The sequence below is a fragment of the Camarhynchus parvulus genome, chromosome 21 (assembly GCF_901933205.1).
Source record: "Camarhynchus parvulus chromosome 21, STF_HiC, whole genome shotgun sequence".
NCBI classification, from domain to species: Eukaryota; Metazoa; Chordata; class Aves; order Passeriformes; family Thraupidae; genus Camarhynchus; species Camarhynchus parvulus.
The window spans coordinates 2,673,150-2,700,938 of record NC_044591.1 but is presented as its reverse complement, the minus strand read 5'-3'; the positions used below and the strand labels follow the sequence as shown (position 1 = coordinate 2,700,938).

The 27,789-nt window shown below is 44.0% G+C and overlaps 1 protein-coding gene across 2 annotated transcripts; it reads left to right on the top strand.

The window, feature by feature from the left end:
- Nucleotides 1-144: 144 nt before the first annotated feature.
- On the top strand, nucleotides 145-27,789 carry CDC42 (cell division cycle 42). Of its 2 annotated transcripts, none has more exons than XM_030963611.1 (6): nucleotides 145-255; nucleotides 12,949-13,090; nucleotides 17,376-17,448; nucleotides 20,328-20,437; nucleotides 20,533-20,730; nucleotides 26,384-27,789. In XM_030963611.1, exons 2-6 carry the CDS (start codon nucleotides 12,986-12,988, stop codon nucleotides 26,471-26,473), a joined length of 576 nt encoding a protein of 191 aa, XP_030819471.1. In that variant the 5' UTR covers nucleotides 145-255; nucleotides 12,949-12,985; the 3' UTR covers nucleotides 26,474-27,789. The 2 variants fall into 2 exon arrangements, with proteins under 2 accessions (XP_030819471.1, XP_030819472.1); XM_030963612.1 differs by lacking the exon at nucleotides 26,384-27,789 and adding an exon at nucleotides 24,909-25,762.

Here is a 27,789-nt window from a genome sequence, read left to right as displayed (position 1 = left end):
AAAAAAACAAACCAAAAGAACTTACAGGGAGTTTGGGCGCTGCCCAGGCGAGCCCCACATGGGGCAGGCCGTGCCCGCGCGCGCCCCCTGCCGGTCCATGCAGCGCCCTGCGAGCAGCGGCGCGTGGCCGGCAGGGGGCGCTGTAGCTGGCACGCCCCTCGCCAGCACGCTGCGCGGTGACGTCAATCGGCTGCCCCTGTGCCTTCGCCGAGGAGACCCCGCAGTGAGCTGCCAACGCCCGGCGGAGCGTCCGAGGTGAGAGGGGGGGAGGGGGGCGGAGACGGGACCGGGACCGGGACCGGGACCCCCGGCCTAGCAGTGGGACCCCCGGGACCACCGACTGGTCCTGATCTCCGCGCAGCACCCACCAGTGGAGCCCTGGCCTTCACCTCGGTCGGAGCGCCTGCTGTGCGGGAGCCGCCCTGCCGGGCCCGCTGTGTGTGCAGAACCTCACCGGCAGCCGCCTGCCGGGGGGAAGGGCGGCCTCGTCCCGGCGGGTCTCGGTGGCTGCTGGCGAGCGCTTGCCTTTGTGGGCCTGGTCTGTTGAGACGGTGGGCATGGCCGCCGCTTCTCCTGCCCACCCTCCCCCCCCCCCTTTCCGGGTGGCGGACGGACTGGACCCTCGGAGCAGCGCAGGAAGCGTTTCCGCGGCCATGGCGGGGCCCGCCCGTACTCCCTTGGCCCTGCCCGTCCCGGCTCCAGCCGCGGCCCTCCGCGCTTGGTGCAGCCCGGCTACGCCCGCGGCTGTGGGAGAAGCCCCAGGGGGCTAGGGGTTGGGCGAGGTGTGCCGTGCCACAGGAGCCCTGAACCGCAGCGGGGTGCGGGCATGGTGAGGGAATGAGCTCCAGTTATGTGCCCTGCACAGACAGCGCTCAGTCGAGAAGTCGCAGACTCTTCTGGGTATCTGCCTCACGAGCTCCAGTGCTGTGGGTTACCCAGAGCTGTCCCACAGCTCTCGTTACAGCGTGATGTCCCTGGCTGTAGCTGGGGCAGCAGCTAACCCTGCTTCGAGGGTTCATGTTGACATGTGTTTTTCATTCTCCTTGGGAATCTCATAAAATGTATATACTGCAGAAACATAACGCTTGCCTGTGTTTTAAAGGTCTGTTTCAGTGATCTAGACTTCACTTGTGTATTTGTAAGTAGATAGAACTTGCAGCTGTGACAGCAGTAGGAGACAGTCACAGGGCCATGTAGCTGTGAGCATAACAGCCAGCATTGGAAACCTGTGCTTAACAAAGAACATTCTCGTGCTCAGGATTCCTGGTGTCCTTTCTGTGTGGATGCTGTGGCCGGGGCAGCCAGAGATCCCATCTTGACAGCAGCATGAGGAAGAAAAGCTCTGGCGAAGAGGCCATGTTAGTTGGCAACTGGGTGATCAGAAGTGGCTTGCTTGGTCTGGCCATCTGTGATTGTCTCGTATTCATCTGTGCTTCTCTCCCAGGGAAGGAGGTGTGGGTTGTTCAAAGTATTGAGTTGCAGTGCCCCAAACACTTTTTTTTTGGAAGGGGGCATTTAAAACCAGGATCAAGCTGATTGGGATAACTCAGTAAAGCATTACATCTTCTCTTTTTCAGTAAGCAAATTTCAGCTAGTTGTATGTGAGGAAGCTGTTGTAAACTTCCCTTCTGTTGTAAACTTCTGCTTTGTAAACTCTTGTTGTTAATGTAAGGTTCTGAGGAAGATCGTACAGACAAGCGTGTATTTGAGTCAGGTCTTAGACATGCATGTAAGGTTTGAATGAGTATATTGCTGACTGTAAAAATGATTTGGTGTTTAAACAGTTCTCATTTATGCTTCAGTAACAGAAAAAAAAGATTTTTAAGTCTTGGCAAGGAATAAAAAGTTACTGTGGTGTAAGATAAAACATGTTTTCACTTCAGTAACATATCCTAGGCAGAAATTTTAATCACTAGATTTGCATACTTTGAACTTGGTTATTCATGACCTGCAACTGATGCTCTGAATTCATTAGGTGCTCTGCTTTAGAATTGTTTGTTTTCCTAAGACTGATGGTCGGGCTGGGGAGTTCGTGGTGTTTTTACTGTTTAAATAGAAAAGCTCTGGAAGCTCTAGAGTGTGAAGTACCTAAAATGGAAACTGTTGGAAGCTGTCGTTCTGCTAAAAACCAACAGTAAACAGAAATGGAGCCTCTGTGAAACTCCAAGGGATTTCTCTTATAAGTGTGCTGTGGGCTTTCCTTGCTCTAAACTGTGTGTGTGCCTGATGGAAAGTGCAGCATGAAGCTGGCCACTAATCTTGATGTAAAGTTTCTTTCTGGTTAAAATGGTGCTGTAGTACTAAAATAATTTTCCATGTCTTATGAGCATAGATAGCTGGACCTTACAATTAAAACCTTTTCAGCCACTCTCTTGTTACTGTGGGGGGGGTTGGTGTAACTGGGTTCCAGCTCTGCTGTTAGCTCCGGAAGACTTGGACAATAAACAAATGTGCAGCACTACAGCTGAGGTTTATGTAAGATGTTGCAGGTGAGGTGTGTGTAATCTGCTTGATGCCCATGTGAGTGCTCTCAGCTTTGAAAGTTGTCTGTGGGCTTGTGTGTGCTCATTCCTCTGCCTGCTCTTTGTGGTCAGCCGAGCTCTCCTGCTGTCCTTTGACACCATCATGAATTTATGATATGGGTTTCTGGAACAAGTGACAGGAGGAATTGTAGGGGGTGTAGTTATCCTTGTCCTTTAGGAAAATATTCTTTGCTAAGAAAAGAATAACATCTTCTTAATTTCAGAAGATGAACCTTCTGTCAAATCAAATGGAAGTAAAATTGGTTTCTGGTGCTTCAGGTAGCAAGAAGCCCTCTTTAACCACTTAGTCTTCTTCCTTGGCTCCTTTCACTCCCTTACATTAAATGTAGGTGAAAGCACCCTTGTTAATATATGACAAATAAAGCAACTTATTGACCAGATAAGCTTTTATGCAAAATTTTAAAAGAAATTTTAAGTATCTTTACATTTCTGCAGCCTGTCACCATTTAATTATCTGGCTTCTGCCAGACCCTACACTTTACATTTTATTATGGTTGTACACTATACAAACTAATTGTATATCCATCAGGAAGGACTGCCATTAGGAGTGGTAGGTAAAGAAATCCCTTTCTCCAGAGTTTCTGGAAGGGTTGAAGCCTGGCACAAAAGTTCTCCCTCCCGGAGGATGTCTGGCCACCTCAACATAGTGGTCAGCTGCCTCTTGCAGCCCATGGTGTGTATGTCAGTACTTGAGGTGAGTGACAGGAATGGCATTAAGGCAGGTAATTTCCAGCTTCTTGTGGGGGATCCTTTAGGTTGCTTTTGAGTGGATGAACTGGGTTTGGTTACCTGGCCCTGGGTGTGCAGAAAACTGCAAACAGTGAGAACAAGAAGCAGAGTTTGTGTAATTAATCTTTGTAATCTCCCCTTGGAGTTTCAGAGAATGACTCTGACCTAAAGAGCTGTAAAACTTCAAAATACTAATTGGCCTGTTTTCAGTAGAGCAGCTGTTCTTTCCTTGAAAATGTTGATTTTTCTTTGAAACACGTGATATTTTATAAAGAGAAAACAAAGAATTTGTTTTGAAAAGCCTTTAAAAGCTGTTATTATGTTTTAAGCTCTTGTGATGCCAGTTCACCCCATTACTTTAGAGTGTTATGGCATAATTCCTACCAGGAGAGTTGTTCCATGCACCATTTTCTTGTCTCATGAAAAAATACAGAAGCTTTTTTAGTAAAGTAACATGGAGTCTTCCTTGGGACCTTTGTCTGGAGAGATACTTCTTGTCTCCTGTAGGTACTTCCAGCTACATTTTTGCCAAGTTGTCCATGCCTGTGATGAGATTGCATGGGATCTGCATGTGTTTTCCAGCATAGACCGAACTCTGGCAGGTGAAGATTTTCACCAAGCTGAGGTGGTGTTCGAGCAAGCCTTAGGCTGCTGTGGGTTGGGACCAGTAGAGACCCTGGGGGAGCTGCAGAGGATTGATGTGGCATGTGTTGCTAGACTCACAGCAGTAGCTAAGACTGCCAGAACTATCTTGCTTTGGAGCAAGCTGGTTTGAATTGCTCAGCTCGTCTCAAGTTGAAGGATGCTGTGCTGTGTTTCTGGCCAATGATGAGTGTTCTGTTTGGGGAAATAATGACAAAAATGCTCCTGCAGCTTTGCATGCAAGTCAAGAAGGCCTCTGCCACTCTATAAGCTGGATGACTGTGTGCACCAAAGAGCAGCTGGGGAACAGCTGAATGCTGAGGGGCTTGTGTGGGGCCTGGATCTGACTGCATCAGTGTGTTTGAGCAGTTACCTTGAGTTCAGTGGTACTTCGGGGTTTAGTGCATGTGAAGTGTCGCTGAGTCTCCCATGTCCTGGAATGCTGTTACGTCTTCGTGAGCCTCTTGTGCATCTGGCGATAGCTGAATAACTGCCAGTTGCCCAGCGGGTCATGAGGAGAGGGCTGCTGGGGCTCATCTTGGGCTTGGCAAAGTGGGGTGGTTCCAGCTGCTCTGGTTCCTTCTGTTGGTTAGGTGAATGAAGGGCAGCTTCCCTGCTGCTCTCATAGTGTTGGTGAGTGTTGTGACTTCCAGCTACTTTATTTTAACAGCGATCCAGGACAGCTCAGTATCTGGAAAAAGTTGCTTTTGCAGTGTTTTTTAATCAGGCTTTCTCTTTGGAGTCTTCAAACAGCATGTTGGTACGCAGCCTGAGCTGTTCTCCCTGAACACAGCACGTCTTCCCGGGAACTTTCTGTTTGTGTGGATGGAGGCCCTGCAGCTGTCCTGTTCCCTGAGCATAACAGGGGTAAGCAGGATCTGCTGCAGTGTGCAAGACAAGGTGCTTCTCATGAAGTAAAACATGCCTCAAAATAGACGAACTTCTCCCAATATCTTTTCTACCTCTTTTGAATGTAGCTGGCCATGGGAAAGTGGGGAGAACCATCAGGGCCACGTGGGCCTTGGTTGGATGCTGTGTTCAAATAAGAGTGTAGGTGCAGCTTGTATTTTTAAATATTATCAGTATGCAACAAAGTTACTGAAAATAGGGGTTTTTAAGTGGTAATAAAATATTGAATAGGATTTTGTTGCATGGTTGAGGAATACAGCCTCCTGTAGAGTGTGAAAGTGAAGAGTAATAAGATAAGATTAAAATGCCTTTGGCAGAAAAGGACTTAATGTAACCCCACACACTTCCCAGTGCTTAATCTGGGGCAGGTTTTTCCAGTGGTGATGCTACTTTTGACAGCGTAACCGTAACCAGAGTGATAATGGGAAAGTTGTCACTTTTTTTCTGTGGAGTTTGTGTTCAGTTGAAGGTGGTTGGTTGGAACCTTGAAGTGGGATAGTGGGCAGTACCTGTGGCTAAGGAGGTGCAGGCACAGCTGCGCTGCAGTGTAATTGATATGGCAGCAGAGCCTGCTGAGTCACACTATATAGCTGGTCAGCTTTCTGGGTTTGAATTTAGGGCTAAAATGGGATGACATGTTTTTCCTCTTCTGTTTTTTGAAGTTGCAAAACTTGGAATGTGTGTTATGGTGCTGCTGGTAGTTTGGGCTCAGGCTATTCAAATTTCCCTGCCCAACTGTCTTCATTTCCTGTTTTGTGTGTGTGTACCAGGTGGTTGTGAGGAGTCTTTAGGAAGATGTGCAAAGTAGCTCTCAAATATTACAGATTTAGAGAAAATTGCATTAAGTATAGAAAAGATCAGTTGACCTCAAACAGTGGGGTCCCTTCCAACTCAACATATTCTGTTCTATTCTATGATAGCTCTATGATAGTTGCATTTTGAGAAGAGATCTCTTATTGCTTCTTTGGCAATTTATAGTAATTTGTCCAGAAAGGGGACTTCAAACCTGCAGAGGTGCTGGGGTATACAGGCTCTGTTGAGTCGATTAATCTGCAGATAAGGGATGCTCGAGGACCTCAGACACATGCTTTATCTTCCAACAGGGATTCCTGTGATGATAGCAAACTTTGTGTGTTTCAAGAACAACAGGAACCTGTGAGATAAACCAGGGCTGTCATGGTATTGATCCAGCTCTGTTGGTGATGGTGATCCTGTGGCTCTTCCCACTGCTTGTTTTTGTGTGCCTGCCCACAAATTTCTCATGCTGACGTCCAACACCAGGTTGAGACTGTTGATGTGAGCAGGCATGTAGGATGGAGCCCAGCAGTATGCTCTGCTGCTGTCGTTCTCTTCAACTTCAGATAAAAACCCACCCACTGCAGATCCAGGTCTTTACCTGAATTCTTGTGTTTATCTTGACAAAGCTTCTAGTGCAACTGAACTTTTGTGCCTCTGTCTTGTAATTAGACACACTTATAAAGTAAACAGCCACACTGGTTTTTGGAGGCAGAATTTGTACTCTGCAGGGAGAACTGGTAGTATTTAAAGGATTGTGTCTGATCTGTTAGTGATAGTTAATCCCAAAACAGTGCTTAAAGCAGGATAGCCTTTTCAAGATCCTGAACTGATGGAATACAAGATTGTGTCTCAAGTCCGTCCCTTGTGCTTTTGCAGGTTTTAGCTTGGATTTCATTATTCCCTTGTTCTAGAGGAGTGAAACTCCAGTACTGTGCTGGTTTGTAGTTCAACAGCTGCCTTAAGCCTCACCTAAGAAACTAAAGACCCAGGTGATAAGCTTGACTTGGAACCTCTGGTTACAAGTGTGCTTGTATATAGAGATTAAGTGTCTGCAGCAGCCTAAGCTCTGGGCAGGATGGACAGTTGAGCTTGGGCACCAGGTAGTTGAGAACCTAATATATTCTTTTATGTGTCATTTACCACTTCACTAGCATAGAAGTGGCAGATGTGTTTAGTCTGGGGTGAGATCTTCATGAAGAAGATGATTCCTAGCAAGCTGGAAGGTGGGCTTTGGGTTGGAGGATTTTCATTGTATCTGTAGATGGTTGCTGCACATGTGCAGAGAAGAATTCTGGCCATGGTGATACTACTCTTAAAACCAGTTTTGCTTTCTGTGCCAGTTCATCCTTCTGTAGTTAACTCTTAATTAGAGAGTGGTTTCTGTTTGTGTTTTACATCACAGGTTTGTGACTGTACCAAGAGGTCCAAGGTCTTCTCCCTGTGCAGTTGGCAGCTGAGCTCATGTGGTCCCTTCGTTAATGGCTTGGGATCTCTGCAGAGAAACAGTGTGTTGTACGTGGTGACCTTTGTCATGTAGTATTTGTAATATAGGCATAGAGTGCCTCTTCCATGTGATGCTGGTAGGTATCTCTGGTGAGGCAAATCAGGTTGCTGGGATTGTAGCAGCCAGGTACCCCTCCTTGGTGCCCCTGTGACTGGAGAGTTGTCACTTTGAAAAGCAAAAGTGTTTGTAGTAGGGCTAGGAGAGGTGGCTGAGGGTAAGGACCTTGAAATGGATTAGATTAATTTGGGAAGAAATTATCAAGTACAAAGGAGGACTTTATTTAGAACTGTGTGGTTTTACAGGATATGAAATGAAACTACCATGGAAGGGCAAAAGTAGTTACCTGAGATCATTAATAAAATCCTGTGAATATTGTTCCTGTCGTTGTGGACTCCTGAGTGCTTTGAGTTGGATGAATAAACTGTTAACTGTAAAATGACATTGGATGGGGAAAAAAAAAATCTTAGTTTTCAGAAATGGCTGCTTGTTTTCTTTGAATGAGGAGCAGGTGCCCAAACAGGATCTGGAAGCTGTGATTGACTGGTTAAGGTTCAACTCTTATGCTAGTGGTGTATCCCAGAGAGCTCCACAAATTGGTTCTTAGTTGGCAGTACCTTGCAGTGAGCCAAGGTAGCCAGTCCTAGTGATGAAATGGCAGCAGTTTCAGTCCTGCCTGATAGAGGAAGTGGTGGTGCTGCTGAGGCAGGAAGCGAGTTCAGGACACGCAGACAGATCTGACAGCACAGTTTCCTTTAGCTGGGAGAATGTGCACATTTTAACCTGAAAACAAACTTCAGTAGCTTAAAAGTTAGAGAAATTTTAACAAGCTTGACGGCTTGTGAGTTCTTCTTCAGATTACATGTGAAGCAGGAGTGAAGGTGAGATCGTGGGGATTCTAACTCTGAGTTTAGTAGGGAACACTGATTGTGTACAAAACCGCACAAAATTTCACTTAATTTTCCAGTTAATAGTGCACATAGGCACTGGAACAGATTTGAGCTACTATTAAGTTACAGAAAGTTTGTGAAAGCCAAGTGCTCCCATAGTACCGCCATATTTCATATGCTTGCCTTTAGGATGGGAAAGTCAGACTTGCACAGGAGATGCAAGTGTGTTTGGGATGGTATGGCTAGTGCTTAGTCAGTGGGAACCTGCCATGGGTACCGTGGATTTCTTCAGCCTTTTGTGATCGGTTAGTGTCTTGGTGCTTGAACAGGCCTGTGTGACCAAAGTCTGTCCCTCCTGAATTTCCTTTGCTCCAGGAAGGATTACCGAGCTCCAGAATGTCCCCCTGGAGACTTCCGTTCCTTGTTTGTTGTATTACTCACATCTCTGTTAACACTTCTGGAATTAATCCTCAATGCAGATCAGCTGTCTTCCACAGAAGTGTAATTGAGCTTTAAAGCAAAATTCTGTAAAATGTGCCTATGAATTTGACAGAGTTTACATGGCTGCGTAATCCACAGTTTCCAGATGCCAGACCCCAGTTCTCTAGGACAGTGTTGAGTTCTCTGAAATCCTGCTGTTGTGGTCGCATGCTGAGCAGGTTAAAATCTAGCAAATACTGCAAGTATCATTAGTTAACATGTACTTTACTGAATTGCTGAAGGTTTTGATTACACTACAGAGAGGCTTGAGGGATAAAATCAGTGCAATGCTCTGTTTCTTTTTTTAAAATATTTTTATTTATGTTTTTAAGAAGTCTTCAGAGCTCCTTGAACAGAACTAAGTCATATTGACCTGCATTGCATTCCTAGTCTATCAGCTCTTCTGTCTGGGCTTGGCCAGATGGCGTACAATTACATGGCTCAAAATCCACTCACTGCCCTCAGGCTGGGATGACTTCAGTGCTTTCCAGTCTCTTTCAATTCTTTCAGATATTTAAAACTGCTTGGACTGCTCTCTCTGCTGGGTGTTGTACATACAGACTCCCTTTTAGTAAGTGGTGACTTCTGGGGGGCAAAAAGCCCAAAGCCTCTGTAACTTCTTTGTTTCTATTTCCCTTGTCGTTGCACTCTGGGGACGAGTTATTCTGTGGTTAATCTCAAATTGGATTAAATTACTTAAACCACAAATCAATGATGTATGTATCCTTAAAGCTATTCCTATGGAAGAGGAGGTCCCAGGATTGTGAATCTAAGCTCCTTAGAAATGAGCTTGTTTTCAGCTGTGATCTGTGGACTTCTTACAAGTGCAAAACATTAGCTCATCCAGCTACTTTGCCACTGCTAAGACTTTGGAGGCCTGTGCTGAACACTCTAAATCTATTTAAAACTTACACCATCTTATTTCAGTATTTAAGCATAAAGTTATGCATCCATTTAAAAATGTAGGGGGATCTCTTTACCTAAGGGATGTGCCCAAATTTTTGTTTCTTTTAATGTGTAATTTTGAAGTGTCTGATTGATTGTGGTGGGGGCAACCAGAATTGAAGAACTTGTGTGAGAGCAGTGGTACTTGTTTGTTTCATAGAGAATTTTCAGTGATCCAGTTCAATTGTTTTCATGGTAAATGCTATTAGTTTTCTGTTTTAGAAAGGAGGAAAAAACCGAAAAAGAAAGAAAACAGCCCCGCCTGGGCTTTTCCAGATCCCTGTTTTGCCATTCAAATTCTGCTTTAGGCTCCAGAGCAAGGCTTTGGGTTATTTGCTCTCTGTTTTGTTCCCACTGCCAGAAAACTGAAAGGATCAGGTCACCTGGTAGAAAACAGTAGTGTGTGCTGCCTCACCCCATGCAGTGGCTTGTGTGTTTGAGTCGTTGATCTGCACCATACCAATGCTTTGCCTCAGGAGGGAATTGGAGGTGCAGAGAGAAAGAATGAGCAGTGCTCCTGTAGATGCTCTTGATTTGCAGTGCTGGTGTTTTTCAAGAGAAACTGTGTGGGATAGGGCTGATAGCTCACTGCCATAGTCGGAGCTGTGGTAGGCATAATATGAGATGTGTGCAGCTGGTGCTGTGTCAGCCCCAGACTCTGACCTGAGCCCTTGCCAGAGAACAACATCTTCTCTCCCAGTGTCAGTGTGGGGGAACTTGCCTGTGTCCAAGGACAGGGAAGAAGCAAAGGCTTGCAGCACACTCTGTGACCTGAGACACTTTCTAGTACTGTGGCTTGTTTGATGCTCTCTGGAGTAATGAGCTTTAAATGTTTTTTCTTTTTACAAAGGTGTATGTGAGGTTTTTTGGTAATACACAAAATCTGAGTTTATGGAGAGTCATGGATTGGTCTGTTGCAGTGAGCACAGGGAATGCTTCAGAGTCAGGATTTTCTCTCTTGTGTGTTTTCTGGGCTCTGGACAGGTGGTCTGAAGCAGATGTGTAACCCGCAAATTACAGGTAGAACAGGAAGGGAGGATTACAGCATGGAGGAGTTCTGATCTGCCAAGGAGAGAGCTGCTTGGAAAGAGGGCTTCTCTAAAGGTTTGACTGTAAGTGCTGTTATGTGAGAGGGATGTTCCTCCACTTGTGCCAGCCCTGGGGTGAGCAAGGACAGCTGGAGCAGGGGTTCCAGGGGTTCCAGGGCTGGGCAGTGTAACAAATTCGAGTGGAAATTGGAAAAACGTATGAGAAGTGGCTGGGAAACCCAGTCTGGAGATTTGTTTTGTACTTCATTTACTAACTCTGAGAGGAGTTCTTGGAGGCAGCAGCTTACCTTATTGAGCAGTGGCAGAGCTGAATGCTTTGGGCTTTGCCCAAACCGAAAGGTAGATGCTAGAATTGTATTGCCTATGTGAGTGGGGCATACTGCTGACTGTGTCTGGGATTAGCTGAAATGCACTTGGGTTCATTTGCTCTGCCTGAGTTTTGGCGTGTTTTCCTTTTGAAATCACCTTAATGAGTGGCTAATCCCTTTGCATCTTTTCTCTGAGCGTGAAAACTTTCTTAATATGGGCCTGAGCTGTGCTGCTGCACTGCCTGCTCTCTGTCTGGTTGGTTTTTTTTTCTTCTGAAATGGGACTTTCTCTGGGATCAGTCAGTGCTGACAGCATGGCAAGGCAGAACTGTGGGAGCCCTTCGCAACTGAGGCAATATTGAATAATAGTACTTGGGTGTAAACAGTTGAACTGGCCTGAACACAGAAGATGGCTTTTGAAATGTAAATAGTTGCTTTTTCCTTCTGAGTAAATATGTGTTTGCTTCAGGGCCAAATTGCAGAGCTTTTTGTTGTATTAATGATGGGCGTGTTGATATGTCTGCACAGTGCATCCTTCTGGATGTCTGCTGGGAAACTGAGATCTGCATAAATCACTAGATTCTATTGATATTGAAATGGGGCACTGGTGGCAACACCTGATGCTTACACACATAATTTATTATCTCTGTGCTTGCTGAAAGAGGAATTATAGATGAGGATGGCAGTGTGAGTGCCTGGTGTACCAGGTGCTTGCTGATGGCCTGCCCTGAGCATTTTTGCTGCCATTTCCTAAAACTGCTTGTGGTTTTGTCCAGGTCTTGTGGTAATGGTTGTAGCTAGTATTCCCCTACAAGTACTGTTCTTAGGAACTTTTGAGGATGTTTATTATGAAGGTAGCTGTCTTTCTTGAAATCTTAGAGCAACCCTGTGGTGTCTAAAGAGCTGGGGGTGGTATGTTTCTTTTGAGTCCCTAGCAATTTCCTTTCCTTGCAGGCATGACGGTGTGATACACAGTATCAAATCATGTTGCTGGCTGTGACTAAAGCCTCAAAAATTTGGATTTACACTGTACTTTATTTACATTACTGTAAGAAGTGAAATCTTCAGGAAGTGACCAAATGAATAGTTCAGGAGGGATTGATTTGGATTTTTTAATACAGTTACCCTGACTTGCTGTTACCCAGACCTGAGAACCATGGCAACATCCTTGCTTGCTAAAGCTTTGCTGTTCCTGTGATGGCAAATTTGCTGCTTGCAACACCTCCTGCTCCCCCTCAGGACTTTACAGAGACTTTGCAGCAAGTCTTTGTTGCTGTAAATAAAAGTGTTTTGGATGATACTATGCTGACAGTCAGTGAGAGCTTTGCCACTAATTTCCTGGGGTCAGGATTTCACACATCTATGTGAAGGCATGACCAGAGGCTTGGTACACCTCTAATTAAGGTAATACACAAATGAAAGACAGCTGTGCAACACTGGAGATAGCCAGCAAGTGTTTGGAGGAGATATTGGTGATGCATACTGGTTTAGTTCATGTACTAAAGTTTTTGCTGAGACTGTGTTGGAGTAACTGGGTGCATTTAGATTTTGTGATGTCAGAAGAGTAATCCCGTCTTCTTGGGATCTGAATGCCCTGCTGAGCTCTCAGTGCTGTAAACACTTCACAGTGGGCATAAAGGTATGTGTTAACTAGCAACCTTAACCAGAAAATTGTAAAATGATGCTTAGGTCTTAAAAAAGCCAGGGAGAGAAGAAAATAATCGTGTTTATTTTTGTCTGTACATGTTAATTTCTATTCCGTAAACACTTCTGGTGTGTCTTACACTGAGCTGGTCTCCAGCGGGAACTCTCTGGAAGGCAGGTGTGTTGCTGAGCAGCTCTCAAGACCAGAACTTACGCTTCCAGCTTCCAGTGCATGTGAGGCTGGATACTTCCATGCATAAAAATCGAGTCTGGAAAAGCCAAAAGGTGTTTTTGCCTGTCTCTAGGTAACTAGGCAAAAATTCTTCTGCTTATGAATGTGAGCTGCTTTGTGTGTGTGGTGGAGGGAAAGGATCTACCAACTCATTTAGGAATGCCATGTTTTCATATCTCACATATGCTATTAGTGGTTTGGGCTCACGTCAAAGGTGATGTGCATGGCTATCTAGTGCATGTGGGAAACATCTAAATATATATTTTTTTTTCTTCTAGGTTCTCTTTGGAGTTGATACTCTAGTAGATTTCAACAATGCAGACGATCAAGTGTGTAGTAGTGGGTGATGGTGCTGTTGGTAAAACCTGTCTCTTAATTTCTTATACAACAAATAAATTCCCATCGGAATACGTACCAACGGTAAGTGTGAGAATGGCTCAAACTGTTCTTTGGGCTTGCTGAGGTGGGGTAGCATGAGTTCCTTTTCGAACTAACCTTGATGGCATGCATTCCCTAATACGTGTTCTTATAGCCTCTTGGAGACTGACTAATACAGCATGGAAAAGTGAGAATCAGTCTGATACCATGCTGTTACCTTCCATATCACCTGGTAGTGCTAGTCAGTTCACCTGTATATGGTCACTTCTTGCTACTTGACTGCTGTGCAGAATCTGCATTTTCTTTGTGGATGGATTCTGTGAGTGAGATAAGCAGTGTGAACAACTGCAGATCAGTGGAGAGTAAGCAGTAGGAACACCTGCTCTCCTGGTTGTGCTCTCACTTCCTGCTACATCTTTGTTTTTAGGGAAGGGATTGTTTCATGTTGCTAGAATAGTCAGTGACTACAATTAACATTTTCTGAGGCTCATTTTTCTCATCCTCACTATGGAGGGTGATGTGCCAACTTCAGCTAAGTATGAGGAGTGTGTTTGGATGCAGTCACATTGTTTTGTACTTCCAAATGTATGCATAGTCCTTAACTACGTTGAAGTAACTGTTTTGAGTTTCACAGGCTCAGTTTTCTGAAGTACTGAATCCCTTGACTTATCCAAAGTTTAAATTGAGAGCAGTTTGACTGCCTGTGAGGCATGTGCACAGTCTTCCTGTTAGAAAAGTGCTTTTCTACTTAATATTGCATATGCAAGATCGGTGTACTGCCACTGAGGTGGGTCAGTTTTTAGTGAGGTTGCTGCAAGAGACTGGCAGCTGGATGCTCTTTTTACTAATTTTCTCTGTTATGGACCGAAAAGGCCATCTTCTATTAATATACAAGTTGAAGAGTTTATCTATGTATCCCAAACAAATTTGGACGTGGAAATGCATCACAGAGAACATCTGCCAGTGAAAGCGTTGGTAATATTCTCTGTGTTACAAAGTAACTCAGAAGACCAGGTAGCTCCTCTGAGATGGCAGGTAGCTCTGCCTGAGAGCTCTTTTGGAATAGGACTTTACGAAAATGTCTTCTCTTTGTGGGAAAGAAGTTGCAGTAAACATCATCACGTCTCTTTGAGATACTGGCTTTATATGCTATCCAGAATTTTTCAACTTACCATATACGAGGTTTGTCCTGGGTAGGACAGACTTCCACAAAATAAAAATGTTTGTCTTTAGTTGTAGATCAGGAGCTGAACATGAAAGGACTCCCAAACCTCGTAGTGTTCAGGGTAGAGGCAGTGGTCACTAGTGGGACCTTGTGGATTGTGCTGTAGGCACAGAGACCCGGGATCAGCCTCTCTCATGGGCTCTGTTATGGATTGGTAGAGAAGTGGCATTTGAAACTCTTTTGCCATTCTTAAGTTTTTCAGTGGTGTCAGATATCCTGATGTGATGCTTGTAGGGCAGCTACATTCTGTGCTGAACCTGTGAAAGGCTGCTTGTCGTATTTAAGCTGTTCTTTATAGTCAAGGCAAAATGAAATAGATCAGTGAATTCAGCAGTGAGTGTTTCTATACTTATCCCTTAAGGGAAGTGATTAAGCTGAAAAATGTTATAATCTTAAAATGTATGTTTTGAAAGCCTTCAAGTTGGTATCCTGTCCTGCACACAGTAGTACTAGCTGTAAATCTCTGCTAGAAAGGAATGTGGAAAATATGCCAAAAAGTTAGTTGCCAGTGAAGTTTGTTCAAGGTGTGCTAAGGCTTCTCTATAGTGCCTTTTAAATCTGCCTCATGTTTCCAAAATGTTATTTACCTCTGAACTTCATGGCTTGAGGAACTCGCTGTTTTGGAGATATCAGAGGCCCATTCCTAATTCTGTGAACAGCCTAGAGGCATACTTCAGACTCTGGAAACTGGAACATCACCTCTGATATTCTAACTAATGCTTCTAGTAATAAATGGACAGAGAAATAGAACAGATACTTCTGTTCTTGTGCGGTGGCCTGGCCACAGTATGGATGGAGAGCACACCATTTCAGTCCGATAGATAGTTCTGTTCAGTTGGCGCTGTGTTTTGCAATCCTTTCTCTTCATGGAGGATGTTTCCCAGTGGAAGATGGGTTTCATGGTGCTACTGCACGTAGTTTGTTACCTGTATGTTTTTGATTTTGTTGCCATTCTCAAAAATCAAGGCAGTGAAGGGCACGTCTTTGGAAAGGCACTGGCAATCTTTGGGTTGTGACAGCTCAAGTGAGAGCTCATGCCAGTTGCTGCAGTGGGCTGCCTGGCATTGGCAGGAACTGCTTTGAGCTCTGTTTTTTAGCCATTTTGGCACAACTGAGGATGAAATTGTCTGTGAATTGTACTATGAGACTATAGTTGCCTGGTTTCTGTGAAGGCCAGCCTCATAACCCTGGCCTTCTCAGGGCTCTACCCCAAACATTTCAATAGAAACTGTACCTTAACACAAAAATTGAAATTAAAAAATCCCATTTTGTAGATAGGGAGCTTTAAAAACAAAAAACAAGATGAGAAAGGAGACATGTTAATTGCCCTGAAAGGGCAGCTACAGGTGGTAGCTGAACAAAAATGAGGGGATATTGCTGGGGGATTGAGCTGCCAACCATCTTCTGACATGTGGAAGAGGAAATGCTCCAACCTTCATCACTCTGGTTCCTTGTTCTGTTCCTAGGAACAGAGGAGTCCTCATCCTGATAAGTCTTTTGGGGTCTTGAAGCAGTACACTCATGGGATGTTGAATGTCCCCTGTGAAAATACTTTCAACCATCCCTAAACCTCAAGGTGTGATTTGGAGCTAGACCCTTTGTTGTGTGTTCAGTAAGGCAAACCCAATGCAGTGTTTGATGGATTGAGTTGCAGGTAGTGGGGACGAGTGGTGATGTCTCTTGCAGTGCTTCAAAATCTTGAATGTGCTAATTCAAAATAGTGTGGGAAGTGGATTTCTGCTTCTGGATGATGTTCTGGGGATATGCAGTGTGCAGTGGCCGTAGTTGCTTTCTCAGTCATTGTAAGTTTTGAAAAGCTGAAAAAAATAAGATTGTGTTAGGTCTGTCTTTAACCAGGGCACTCAGGTGGGAAGGAGACATTTGAATTCTGCGGAGTACAGCTTTGAAGTGCAGTCTCACTGCTCTTCAATTTTTGTTGTTTTTTTCTTTTTCCAAGGACCTAAGCTCTTACTATATTAACAACAGATGCACGTGACTACTTGTTTTCCACATCCCTCCCTGCTCACTTCCATGAAAAGCCTTTGAGGTGGTTGCTGACATCTTTCCTGTTGTGATTTACTTCAGCTGTGAGAGCTGCTCAGGCTGCAGTTCTGTGAGGAAGCAGAATTTCCTCATCGTTCTTTGGAGATCCTGACTGGCCCCAAGTGACCATGCAGCAACTTGCAGGGGCAGGTGGTGGGTTTTTTTTTTTTTTTTTGCAGTGGGGAGGATCTTTTGCCATAGGTTGTTTCTGCAGTATTGTCTGTTGTGGTTCTGAAGATAACATCGTTATTGAAATGAAGGATGCTGACCTCAGACAGTGCTCTCCTGAGTGGGTGGGTGTAGGAGTTGAGCTTTTGGGTAGGCCCTTGTGCTCAGTTGTACTGTAAGCCACTTAGTGGGTGAAACAGTAGTGGGTAGTGCTGGTTTTAATCTGTGCAATGTCCTGGAGGGCAGTACTGTTGTACCAGGTGCTGTTGCAGAGGCAGTAGAGCTTGGTATCTGGAGCCAGACTCTCCTTTTAGATTGGATTTGACACAGATTGATTTTTTTACCAGATTTTTTTTCTTCCTTCAAAGATGGAGGATAAATCTCTCTTGAAAGGATGGACTCTATAATAGAGTTCCCTAGATACTCAGAAATATGGACTTCAGAGGATTTAGGTACTGTGAGATACAGCCCCATCACTGCGTACCCTTGAATGGCAGGGCTGACTTTACATGTTCTGTCCTTGTGAGGATGTGTTTACTGTGTCTAAGACTAAGGTTGAAGTTTGGAATTTCTGTGGCAGCGTGGGAAACCTCCTTACAGTAACAGGCAAACACTGTTGTAGGTGTTTTGCTCAGTGGTTTTTATTGTGTGTTATTCAGTGGTGTACCTTACATGCCTTTGCTTGACTATGTTGTGGAAACAGTTGGAGTATCACTATTACATGTGAAATTGTTCTGTTAATAGTATTACTGGTAATAATGCTGTAAGCCTGATGGTTCTGTTTTCCTCTAGAGGTGTCTCTTATTCAAATCAGATGTGCTCTGGCAAGGTGGGTAGGATGATGGTTTGAGAATCGTGTCTCCTTGAAACATGTGTCTCTTTTCTTGCCAGGTTTTCGATAACTATGCTGTAACAGTGATGATTGGAGGAGAGCCTTACACCCTTGGCCTCTTCGATACTGCAGGTGAGAAACCAAGTGCTTGTATCATTGTACTTGACCAAGATTTACCTGAGGTGATGTTGAACATGAAGACATACAGTTGGGGTTTTTTTGTTGAGATTTTCTTTTAATAGAAGGGGAAAATCTCTCTTGATTCTGTCAAGACAGAATGACTAATATTAGAACCTCTTAAATGTGTTGTATGTCTCTGCATCCTTAATGTGGATGAAGTCAGGGTGTGGATTTCATAAGCCCTCTCACTGCTTGCTTTTAAAAATTAAAAATCTGCTGGCCTCTTGTTTAAGCTGCATCTCAGTTTTAGGCTGGAGAAATGTGCAGTGATGAAACAGCTAAACATGGCTTTGCATGTGTGAAAAGAAATGGTAGAAACTGCTTCAGCTGCTGGATACTCGTCCCTACCACCTAATAATACTGAAGTGATGTGGCAGCAACTGGTGTTGTAAACTGTTCTTCAAAAGAGCCCTTCTGGAGAGCTTAGTCCATAAGCATTCATCTAAAATTGTCTGATATAATTTAATCTGTTTCCAGCTGTGTTCTTACATGCATCATTAGTGTCTAATTTGATTAATGAAACAATCTTAGGTTTCCAGTTAAACCCTATAGCGGTTAAAGAAACTTTCTTTTTTGGCCATCTGGTCACACTTCACCACCTGAGCTGGGACTGAAGCCTGTTCATAGTGGCAACTCCAGTGATGCAGTGGGGCCTCACTTGATTCTCACTGTGCACCACACTCCACAGTCAGACAAGGTCTCCTTACTGCCTCAGCCCCAGGTTTCCCATAGATGTCTCAGGCATCCAGAGCCTTAAAATTTAATTGTGGTGCAAAACCAAAAGAACAGCTTGAGCTAGTGCCTCTGGGAAGAGACACTGAACAAAGCAAACAGTAGGCTTTTATATCCCTCACAGCACGTGTTTGAAAGTCTGGGAGCTTCCAGCTGAGTCCTTGGCTCCTGCTGTATCTCTGAATGTGCATCAGCTGGCTGTGCCACAGGTCCCTGGGCCCTTCATTGTGCAGAGGGTCAGTGCCAGCTCCTCTGGAGCTCCTGGACACCCAGAGCTCAACCTGCAGCTGGCACTGCATCTGTACCTTGAGCTGTCTGTACTGAACGTATTCTTCAGCATGGCTTCACTTAGCTCTCCATGTTCTCCCAGATGTGATTTGTGTTCCCATTATTGTAAGCTCCCTACTTCATGGATGAGGAGTTAGGTGGAAAAGAGAGACTCTTTCCTGACGTATGTTGTGTGGTCTGCTGTAGGGATCTTGGTGGTCCTACAGCAGTTCTAGCATTGCATGGTCCCTGTGTGGGTAGTTGTGTTGGTCCTTCTATGCCTGCTTTCCGGCTGAGGGTTCAGACCTCTGAGAGGTGTTGTGTGTGTAGTTACGCACATTTTCTGTTATCAACATTAGCAGTGATCCAGCTAGTAATTTTGAGAAGTTACCAAATTACTTTAATGTGTGTAGGTGACTCTGTGCACTTGTGAATGTAAAGGCTTTCTTTCCAGAGCAGGACTGCTGAGGGGAAAGTATGTGTTCTTAATGGTTGCCTGCTTTTTCTAAATACCAGCCAGCACAGGTGACAAAATTTAGTGATGTATGAAGCCCCTATTGCTGGTTCTCAGATTAAAACCCAAGTCTTTGTTTTGAGCTTGTACTTGGAAGATAGACTTTTGGAGTAGTCTGTTAATTGCAACACATTATTTTAGATTTAGATTAGATGCTAGGAAGAAAATCTTCCCTGTGAGGATGATGAGGCCATGGCACAGGTTGCCCAGAGGAGCTGTGGCTGCTGCTGGATCCCTGGAAGTGTCCAAGGCCAGATTGACTTGGGCTTGGAGCAACCTGATCCTGGTGGAAGGTGTCTCTGCCTATGGCAGGTGGTTGGAATGAGATGAGCTTCAAGATTCTTTACACCCCAAACCATACTGAGACTATGATTCTGGTCAGTGCTCACTCCTCTCTGTCCAGCCAAGCGCAGTAGACAGGATGGGATGTCTAGATTTCCATCTTCAAACTGTAGGTCTTCTCCATTGAGGTGTCCCAGCTGCTGTGTTGACTCCTTAAAGATCTTGTAGGTCTTTGTCATGTATGATGAGTGAGACAACATTAGTTGGAATCTGAGACATCTTAAACAAGTGTTTTGGATTTCATTGCCAGTAAGTGCAGCAGCTTCATTGCCAAATTTGGTTTCTAAAAGTAGTGCTGCTGAATTGGGCAGGAGGAGGTTTAAGAATGAAATTTGACAGTCAGGCTGGTGGATCAGTGCTAGTGGTGCCTTGCAGAGACTGCGTGCAGATAGGGACTCAAAAGGAGGAGGCTGGCTTCTTCCAGAGCACAGCCCATGCTGGGACTTCGGTGAGGTTTTAGGGGAATACTGCTGGGTGGCCTGGTCGCAGTCATGTGTACCAGCAACATTCTTCTCCTCATGCCTGGAGACACTTCAGTGAGTCACAGCGTAAGTCAGAACAAAACTATTTTTTTCTCCCTTCTTAAGAGGAGGGGATTTTTTGCAGGGTAATGAAATTTGATGGCATAATACTTGTAATGAATGGTCACCTATAACTGGAGTGACGTTCTGCAACTGTCCTTCATAACTGAAGAGAGTGTTATGCAGTCCGAGGGTGTTTGATCTCAAAATGTATTGGAGGCTTCCCAGCTTTCTTGTGACTTTCAGCAGCTCACTGTTACATAGCAACTGAATGAATTCTGGATTTGAAAGCTAGATTTTTCAAATGTTGGAGTTCACTATGTGCTTGGCTATTTGCTTAAGAGTTAGGATTAATCACAGCCATGTTATTGTGATGAAATGTTCATTCTGACTCCCTGTAAAGGGCAGGATTTTGTTGTCTGGGTCTAATACAGTGTTAATTTCCTCCTCTCTAGGTCAGGAAGACTACGATAGATTACGACCCCTCAGCTATCCACAGACAGATGTATTTCTGGTCTGTTTCTCAGTGGTCTCTCCTTCTTCATTTGAAAATGTGAAAGAAAAGGTTGGTTGAACTCCGCATGGAAACGGAGCTGCTGAAGTATGTCAGGAGTTATCTTAGGTAGTTAGTAACAAATGCTGTGTCTCTTCTGTCTTTAGTGGGTACCTGAAATTACTCACCACTGTCCAAAGACTCCTTTTCTGCTTGTCGGGACCCAGATTGATTTAAGAGATGATCCCTCAACAATTGAGAAACTTGCCAAGAACAAGCAGAAGCCCATAACTCCAGAGACTGCTGAAAAGCTGGCCCGGGACCTGAAGGCTGTAAAATACGTGGAATGCTCTGCACTTACGCAGGTAAGAGTTGGTCTTTGACCAGTTTTGCTTGCTTTTATTCCATACTTTTTTTCAGTTCCAGGGAAAAACAACTCAGTGTGGACGTGGAGGGGTGTAAGCTCTGTTTCTGCTATTTACAGTGTAGCTTTCTCTTTGTCATGTTGTTCTAAGGCACAGAGAGTTGGCAGTGGTATAAAGAAAATCAGCCTGTGTGGTTTAGGCCTAATGTGGGTGATGGAGGAGGGTGTGCTTACTGTGTTTGCTTCTGTGCTGGAGAAAAATAACCACTGATAACTTAGAATGTACATTATGGACAATAATTGGGTTGGGACACAGAGTTCACGTCACTGCTGAAACAAGCAGACAAAGGAAAAAATGCCTCTCGTTAAAGTTAATGCTGGTACTTTGAAGACTGGAAACCTTCATAGTTGATAGCTGCCTTCTCTTCCTGTGCAGCTGGTGGTGAGCTGTTTCCTGTGTCCTTCCTTCAGATAGAAGTTCTGTTAAAACAAAAAGTAACAGTTAAATAGTTCTTAAGACAGTTCTTACATCATGTTTATAACTTGTGAATGTGAGTCAAATGCCAACTAAAGTAGCTGATTTGAGAGCAAGAAACTCAATTATCTTTTCCCTTTCAGTTAGGAATACTAGAGTGGGAGCCATTTTCTGGCTAGCTGACATGTTGCCTTGACTTTGGATGCTCTGAGAACTTAATCCTAGGTTCTTACTCTTGCTGAATTGACTATAATGCTTTGAACAGCTTCCTTAATGCTGGTCTGTAAAGAATTTGTTCATCTCTGATGTGCATGGAACCAGGGGGTGCACAGTATCAAGCTCCACACTCTTTCCAGTTATGTTGTTCATTGATCTCCTTGAGCACAAAGCTATTACCAAACTTCACAAATCCTGAAGTTCTACTTATCTTGCCCCTTTTTCCCAGATTGCATGTTTACTCTTCCATTTAAAATCCTCAGGCTTTTTTGTAACAAAGATTTGCCTGGGTGTCTCCTGTGAAGGAAGTGGCTTTGCTGGAGTTGTGCAGGACACTGGCACTGGAGGTGATGTGGTGAGGCATGCTGCTGTTCATCCTGGGAATCCCTGATCAAAAGGTGGTCTTGGCCATGCTTCCTAACTGCCTGCAGGCAAGCTGAGGGCTGTTTATGCTTGAGCTGTAGTTTTTCTTGGGTCTCTTCAGCCCCAGAATACTGTTTTAGATGGTGTCTGGCCCAGCCTGAATGCTCCTGCTAACTAGGTTGTAGAACCTGCTAATTGGGTAAATACCTACCAGGGCCTTTGTCCTGTATTGCTCTCTGAGACCCTTTCCTCTGTAGCTTTGGACTTGCTTTGGACTTGAGCTTCTGTCTGCTCAAATTGCATGGAATCACTTAGAATTACTGCAGCAAGAGTTGATATGACAAAAAATGTTTATCCATTCTTTCCATTTCCCGATAGACTAATCTATATCTATTGAACAACTTCATGCACTTGGAAGCTCAGCCTGAATTTTCTTCCAGAGCATTAGTGCTTGTATACCAAGTGATGATTTTAGTGGTCAGGAGTGACCTGGGAGGAGCATTCAGAAACCGTCTCACCTGGACAACTAGTTGGTTTGCATCTGCTCCATTTTTCTCCCTTCGTTTGTTGTTGACTCACCAAACACTTTTTTCCTGGGTCTGTCATCAGTAGCTGGTGAACAGCATTGTAACTGATCTGCAAAGGGTTGTGTGGAGCTCCTGCAGTGATCTCACTGGCAGCTTGCTGAACGCAGAAGGCAGCTGCTTCCCTGGCCTGGAGGGTTATTTTCCTACCTGCAAGGCGATGCTGTAGTAGCTGATTTTAGCTGAATGAGACTCAGCTGGGTATTCAGTCTCTCTTTGCCTTGGATGCTTCTGTGCAGTTCACTTCAGCAGTGTAGGGTGGTTTTTTTCTTCCCAACTAATTTACAAATTACTTTGACACCACAGTAGCTAATATTCATAGAATCATGGAGCTGGCATTATTTGTTTTTGTACTATGTGAGTCATGAGAGGCTGAGTTTTGAGTTTTTTCTGTAAAGACAGAGTATCTTCTCCCCAAGTTTGGATAACTGCTCTATTGGAGAACCCGTTCTATCCCCCTTTCCTCAGATTGTGGAATCCCTTTTTGTGATGAAGGCATTTTTAGTGTCTATCTCCAGCCTTTCTTTACAAAATCACCCAGTGCTACTGTGACAAGTAGGTGAGACTTTGCTGTTAGGAAAGGGTGACTGACAGATTGCAGCTACAGTGATTGTTACTTCTGTTACTTTTGGGTACGGAAGCCCAATCCTAGTACCTCACACCAGAGAGAATGCTGAATTTGGTTTCTTTTTCTCCTGATGGTGGGTTGCCAGTTTTGAACAGATAAATAAAGTGCTTTAAGCTGTCCATAAACAGAGGAAGCCTGATCTCAGCCTGTTTCCAGTGTAACACAAAAGTCATAATTTTAACAGGCCTGTGTGTCTGTGGTATTGAACACAATTTCTTCCCTTCATGTTGTTACTTGTGGTCATCCAGGCTTTTAACCCTGGTCCATTTTCACAACAATTTTGTCCCAGTCCTTTTTTTTGTCCTCTTCCCTTTTTTGCTAGGTCCTTCAAAACAAATCCCAAACTCTGCACTGCTGAACAAATTTCTCACAGGCGATACAAAAATAAGAGGAATCGCCGAATAGGAGAATTTAAGTAAAATTGTTTTCTTGACTCTTGCCCTGCCTGGGTTCTTAATCTGTTTAACAGTACATAATTGATTTTATGCTGCAGCCTTATTCTCACAGAGAAATTAAATCTAATTACTATTTAGACTTCAGAGGCATTATTTATTGGAAGTCTTTAGCTCTTTTGTGAGCCTGAGTTGCAACTCACTCAAAGAAAAAGAAAAATTTCTGGGGAGGATGTACAGAATGTACATTGTAGTTTCCTTAAACTATCATTCTTTCAAGTATAATCTTGCATGTTATGTGATGGCCTTAAATGCTTCCAGATGGCACTGCCTTGGAGGTCTCCCATATATGTGCTTCAGTAAAATAAGATTAAAGACCTTCTAAAAGGGATATATCCAGTATAACCTGTAAGGGAAAAACCAGTTACATTTGAATGATCTGAAAAGAAATTAATTTTTGCACAGATTGCAGTTGTTTACAGGATGTAATTGAAGCTTTTCTGTTTGCTTTCAGCTATCATAAAGCAGTTCTCCTGAATTTTTGAAGGGTGCACTCATGACAGTAGATTTAGGCGAGTCCAGTTAGTCTAAACTGAGCCAGGTTTCACTTCTGGTGTGGTGTGTAATCTGGCAGACTTGGATGGGAGTGGTAATGCCCTGCACTGTTCCTGTTGTGCTTACAGCAAATGCAGCGCATACTTTGTGTTCCAGTGTAACCCCTGCAGAGTCCTGCAGCTCTGTGACTGCTTTTCTGGTGTGGGATCCCAGCTGTTGCACTCATAAAGCTGTTCCTGTCTTTCTGTGGTTACACTTGCTTTGGCAACTAAACTGAATAACTGAAATGCACCATTTCCATGCTGGCTCCCAGTGTCAAAGTAGCACTGGTAAGGTATTGCATCACTTCTAAAAACTCGAGAGTTAGTGACTGCCAGTGATGATGGCTTACCAGGGTGGTCCTGCTTCCATCCCAGAATGTGTGTTCCCAGCCATTTGGAGACCTTCAGTTATTCAGGGGCTGAATTCACAAAGCAGAGGAGTTGTTTGGAGCCTTTGCTCTGGACTTGGGGAGTTCGGAGCCATACTCTGTGCATCCGAGGTGTTCACTTATCCACAGTGGGTGACGACAAAAGGTTTAACTGACCTTTTGGGTCCCCCTGCTGGGGCAAGCTGCTATGTGCTTGATTTATTCCCCTGTAAACTCCCTCAGTGTAGTACAGCAGTGGAGCGGAAACTGTCACCATTTGTGTGGCCCCGTCCCCCATGTTCTTGCTGTGTTTGTGCCTCTGCCCTTCTGAGTGTTGATTTTGTCCAACTTGGCCTGTCACATGTTCTGTCTCTGTCATTGACTTCTGGGTTATCTAAATGAGATTTTCTCCTGGGATCTACTTTGTTTTTTTGCAAAGTAAATCTGTTTATTGCCTCTGTGAATTCAGCCTGCTCCTGAATGCTCTTTGTATCTGCTTGTTTTTCTCTAATCCTCTAACCTGGCTGCTGTTTTTTCTCCTCCCCTCTGTCTTGTAGAGAGGTCTGAAGAATGTGTTTGATGAGGCTATCCTAGCTGCCCTCGAGCCTCCGGAAACTCAGCCCAAAAGGAAGTGCTGTATATTCTAAACTTTCTTCTTCCCCTCTTGCTGCTGCTTCCTCTGTCCCACTACTGTAGAAACCTGGTTAAAAATGAATCAAACCATCTTGATTGAAAGCTGTTGTGCCTGCTTGCCATCTTAGAGCAACCTCTGTATTAGCTCTTGGACTGAAAACAGTACTTGAGATCTTTAGTAAAACATTGTGACTGTGGAACATGAACTGGACTCGCTTAACTCCCTGCTGCTTGGGTTGCCAGGTGTGGCTAGCTTTATAATTCAGGCTGTTGGGGGAAAGGATTTGGTTACATTGTTGTTTAAAGAACAACCAAAAAAATGAGAGATGATGTTTGATTTTCCTGAATCCAACTGGAAGAAACAATGGGTGTGTTTTCCATTTCTACTTGTGACTCTTAACTGTATTTGCATGACAAAAGTACCTGAACTGGTGATCTGCAAATGATGATGTAAAGTGAAGGGTTTTCTGGTTCTCCTGTGTGCAGTGAGATGTTTGCTGTTGCTTTGGCTGTCTGTGCTTTAGTGGAGTATCTGTCAGTCCTTGGGGGGAAGGAAATATTGATGTACTTGCTACTGCTTTATGAACTGTTAAAATTATTGCTTTCATTAACATGGTAGAGCTCTTCATTTCAATAATAGATCCTTAAAGCCTGTTACTGTAAGATGTAAAGCTGCTGCTTACTATCGTGCTTCTGATTTTTATTGTTTTAAGGAAAAAACATCGATTGTAGCTTGTCTTTAAATTTTGAAATTAAAAATTGCAGTTGTTTGTATAAATGACTGATGAAACCTTATTCAAGTTGCATTTCCTGGCTCCAGTTTAATCCTTAACAGAGTGTATGATACCCCTCTGTACTCCTCCCAGCTTGACTTCTCTGTTACCATGGCGGCTTTCTGGGCTCTGCCTGGCTGTTCTAACCCTGGGGTGTTTAGGGCTGGATGCCCGACTAGAGCACGTACTGGACAAGGTTATAATTGCATACTTACCTTGTGTCTCCTCCACTGACACATGGGGGTGTGTTGCCACAGGTGTTCTCCAGGTTAAGTTCTTCCATCTGAATGCAGCACTTTCTACTTTGTTATTAGCACGTGAAATATGAGTAGCCAGTTGGTCATAAAAGTTGCCTTAAGGAAAGTACTTTGGTGCACGTGTTTTGCTACTTGTGAAGCACACTGGTCTGTTCTCTGAGGATTAGTTTTCTTGTTCTGAAAATGAGATGCTCTGCTGAGAAGCTGCTGAGAGCAGTGGTACGGAGCTTCGCTGGGCAGGTAGGCTTTAGGGATGGCAAATCTCCATGTGTCCTTAGAGGGGTGTGGCTGCCACTTGGCTTTCTGGGGTTTTGTTTGTGTGCAAAATCAAAAATGAAACTGCCCCTTTCTCTCTTTGCCCCTTTTCAGAAAGGCCTAAAGAATGTATTTGATGAAGCGATATTGGCTGCCCTGGAGCCCCCGGAGCCGAAGAAGACTCGCAGGTGTGTGCTGCTATGAACGTCCCTCCACAGCCCCTTCTGCAAAGCTGGTGTTTGATGTCATACTAAAAGCAATGTTAAAATCAAACTAAAGATAAAATTTTAAAATTTGTTTTTGCAATAATGACAAATGCCCTGCACTCCCATCTCCCCCACATGATCCCTGTGTGAGATGAGAATGTTAGTGTTTATTCCCCAGTGCCCCCTCAATTCACTTAAACTAGTTAATTTTGAGTAATTATGTATTATCAGAAGACACTGATCATTACTAGTTTTTTTTTATTTTGTTTATTGTTTCTAATTTTTTTTTGTTTAACATCAAGGCATGCTCAATGACTTTTTCTATAACAGACTAATTTTAGGCTGTTTAACTGAAGTCTTGCCCCTTACACTGGTGCAGCAAGACTTGGTTCTGGTTTCTAGACCTTGCAGGGCTGTTCTGCAGCCAGCCAGCAGCCTGGGTATGAGGAGACTTTAGTCAGGAAAGCAAAATGTCCCAAGCTGGTGCTCCTCTAAGAAGGATTGTAGAAAATACATCTTCTCTGAAGTTGCCTTTTATCTTTTTGCCCTGGCTTTTTAACTGTGCAGGTAATAAATTTATACCCCATCCTCTAAGTTACGAAGCCTTAGGAACGAGAGAATGATTTTCTCTGGATGCACCATCAGACTTGAGACTAACTTGCTGGTCTCTTCCTTAATCTTTGCCATCACATTCTTTTGGCTCGTGCTGAAGAAATAACTGCCCCTTTGGAAGTACGCCTAGCTGGGTCAGTTGGCTTTTATTGAATCTACCTTCTGGCAATCCTTAATTATTAGAGAAATGCTTACAATGACCAGCACATACATGGCTGCTTGGATACCCTAAAGGGACCTGGGATGTGCTACAATGGGTTTTGGAGCAGGCTCTGATGGTGCATCTCTTGCTGGATGGCTTGGCATCCTTCGGGGAGAGGTGGAAAGATAGACCTGTGTCAGTTGAAAAGAAGTGCAGGGAGGGGCTTCTGGTGTTTGGTGTGACACCATATTGGGACCAGTTGAGGGAACCCCTTTTTCTGCATTTTGCTCATGAGTAACCTTGAACCTGTAAGAGGGGCTCCAACCCCTGAGGATCATGTGCAGTGTCTCTACATAGACCATCTGGAGTATCATAAGGATTTTACCAAAAATATATTTTGGTTTGCAAATTCAAAAAAATTTAAGACTTAGGGAATCTTCTCCATCTTCCACAATTTAAATTTCTTGTAGACTCATTAGTGTTGAACCAATGCTTTTTCATGTCTAAGTTCTTTGTATATGCATTCTTTTCAGATGTATTAAAGTATCTTCACAAGCCTG

Bases quoted from the DNA above. Each gene is read 5' to 3' on its own strand.
- CDC42 (XM_030963611.1), top strand. From the start codon at position 12,986: ATGCAGACGATCAAGTGTGTAGTAGTGGGTGATGGTGCTGTTGGTAAA. The intron at 13,091-17,375 runs GTAAGTGTGAGA...TTTTCTTGCCAG, and splicing joins CATCGGAATACGTACCAACG to GTTTTCGATAACTATGCTGT. The intron at 17,449-20,327 runs GTGAGAAACCAA...CCTCCTCTCTAG, and splicing joins TGGCCTCTTCGATACTGCAG to GTCAGGAAGACTACGATAGA.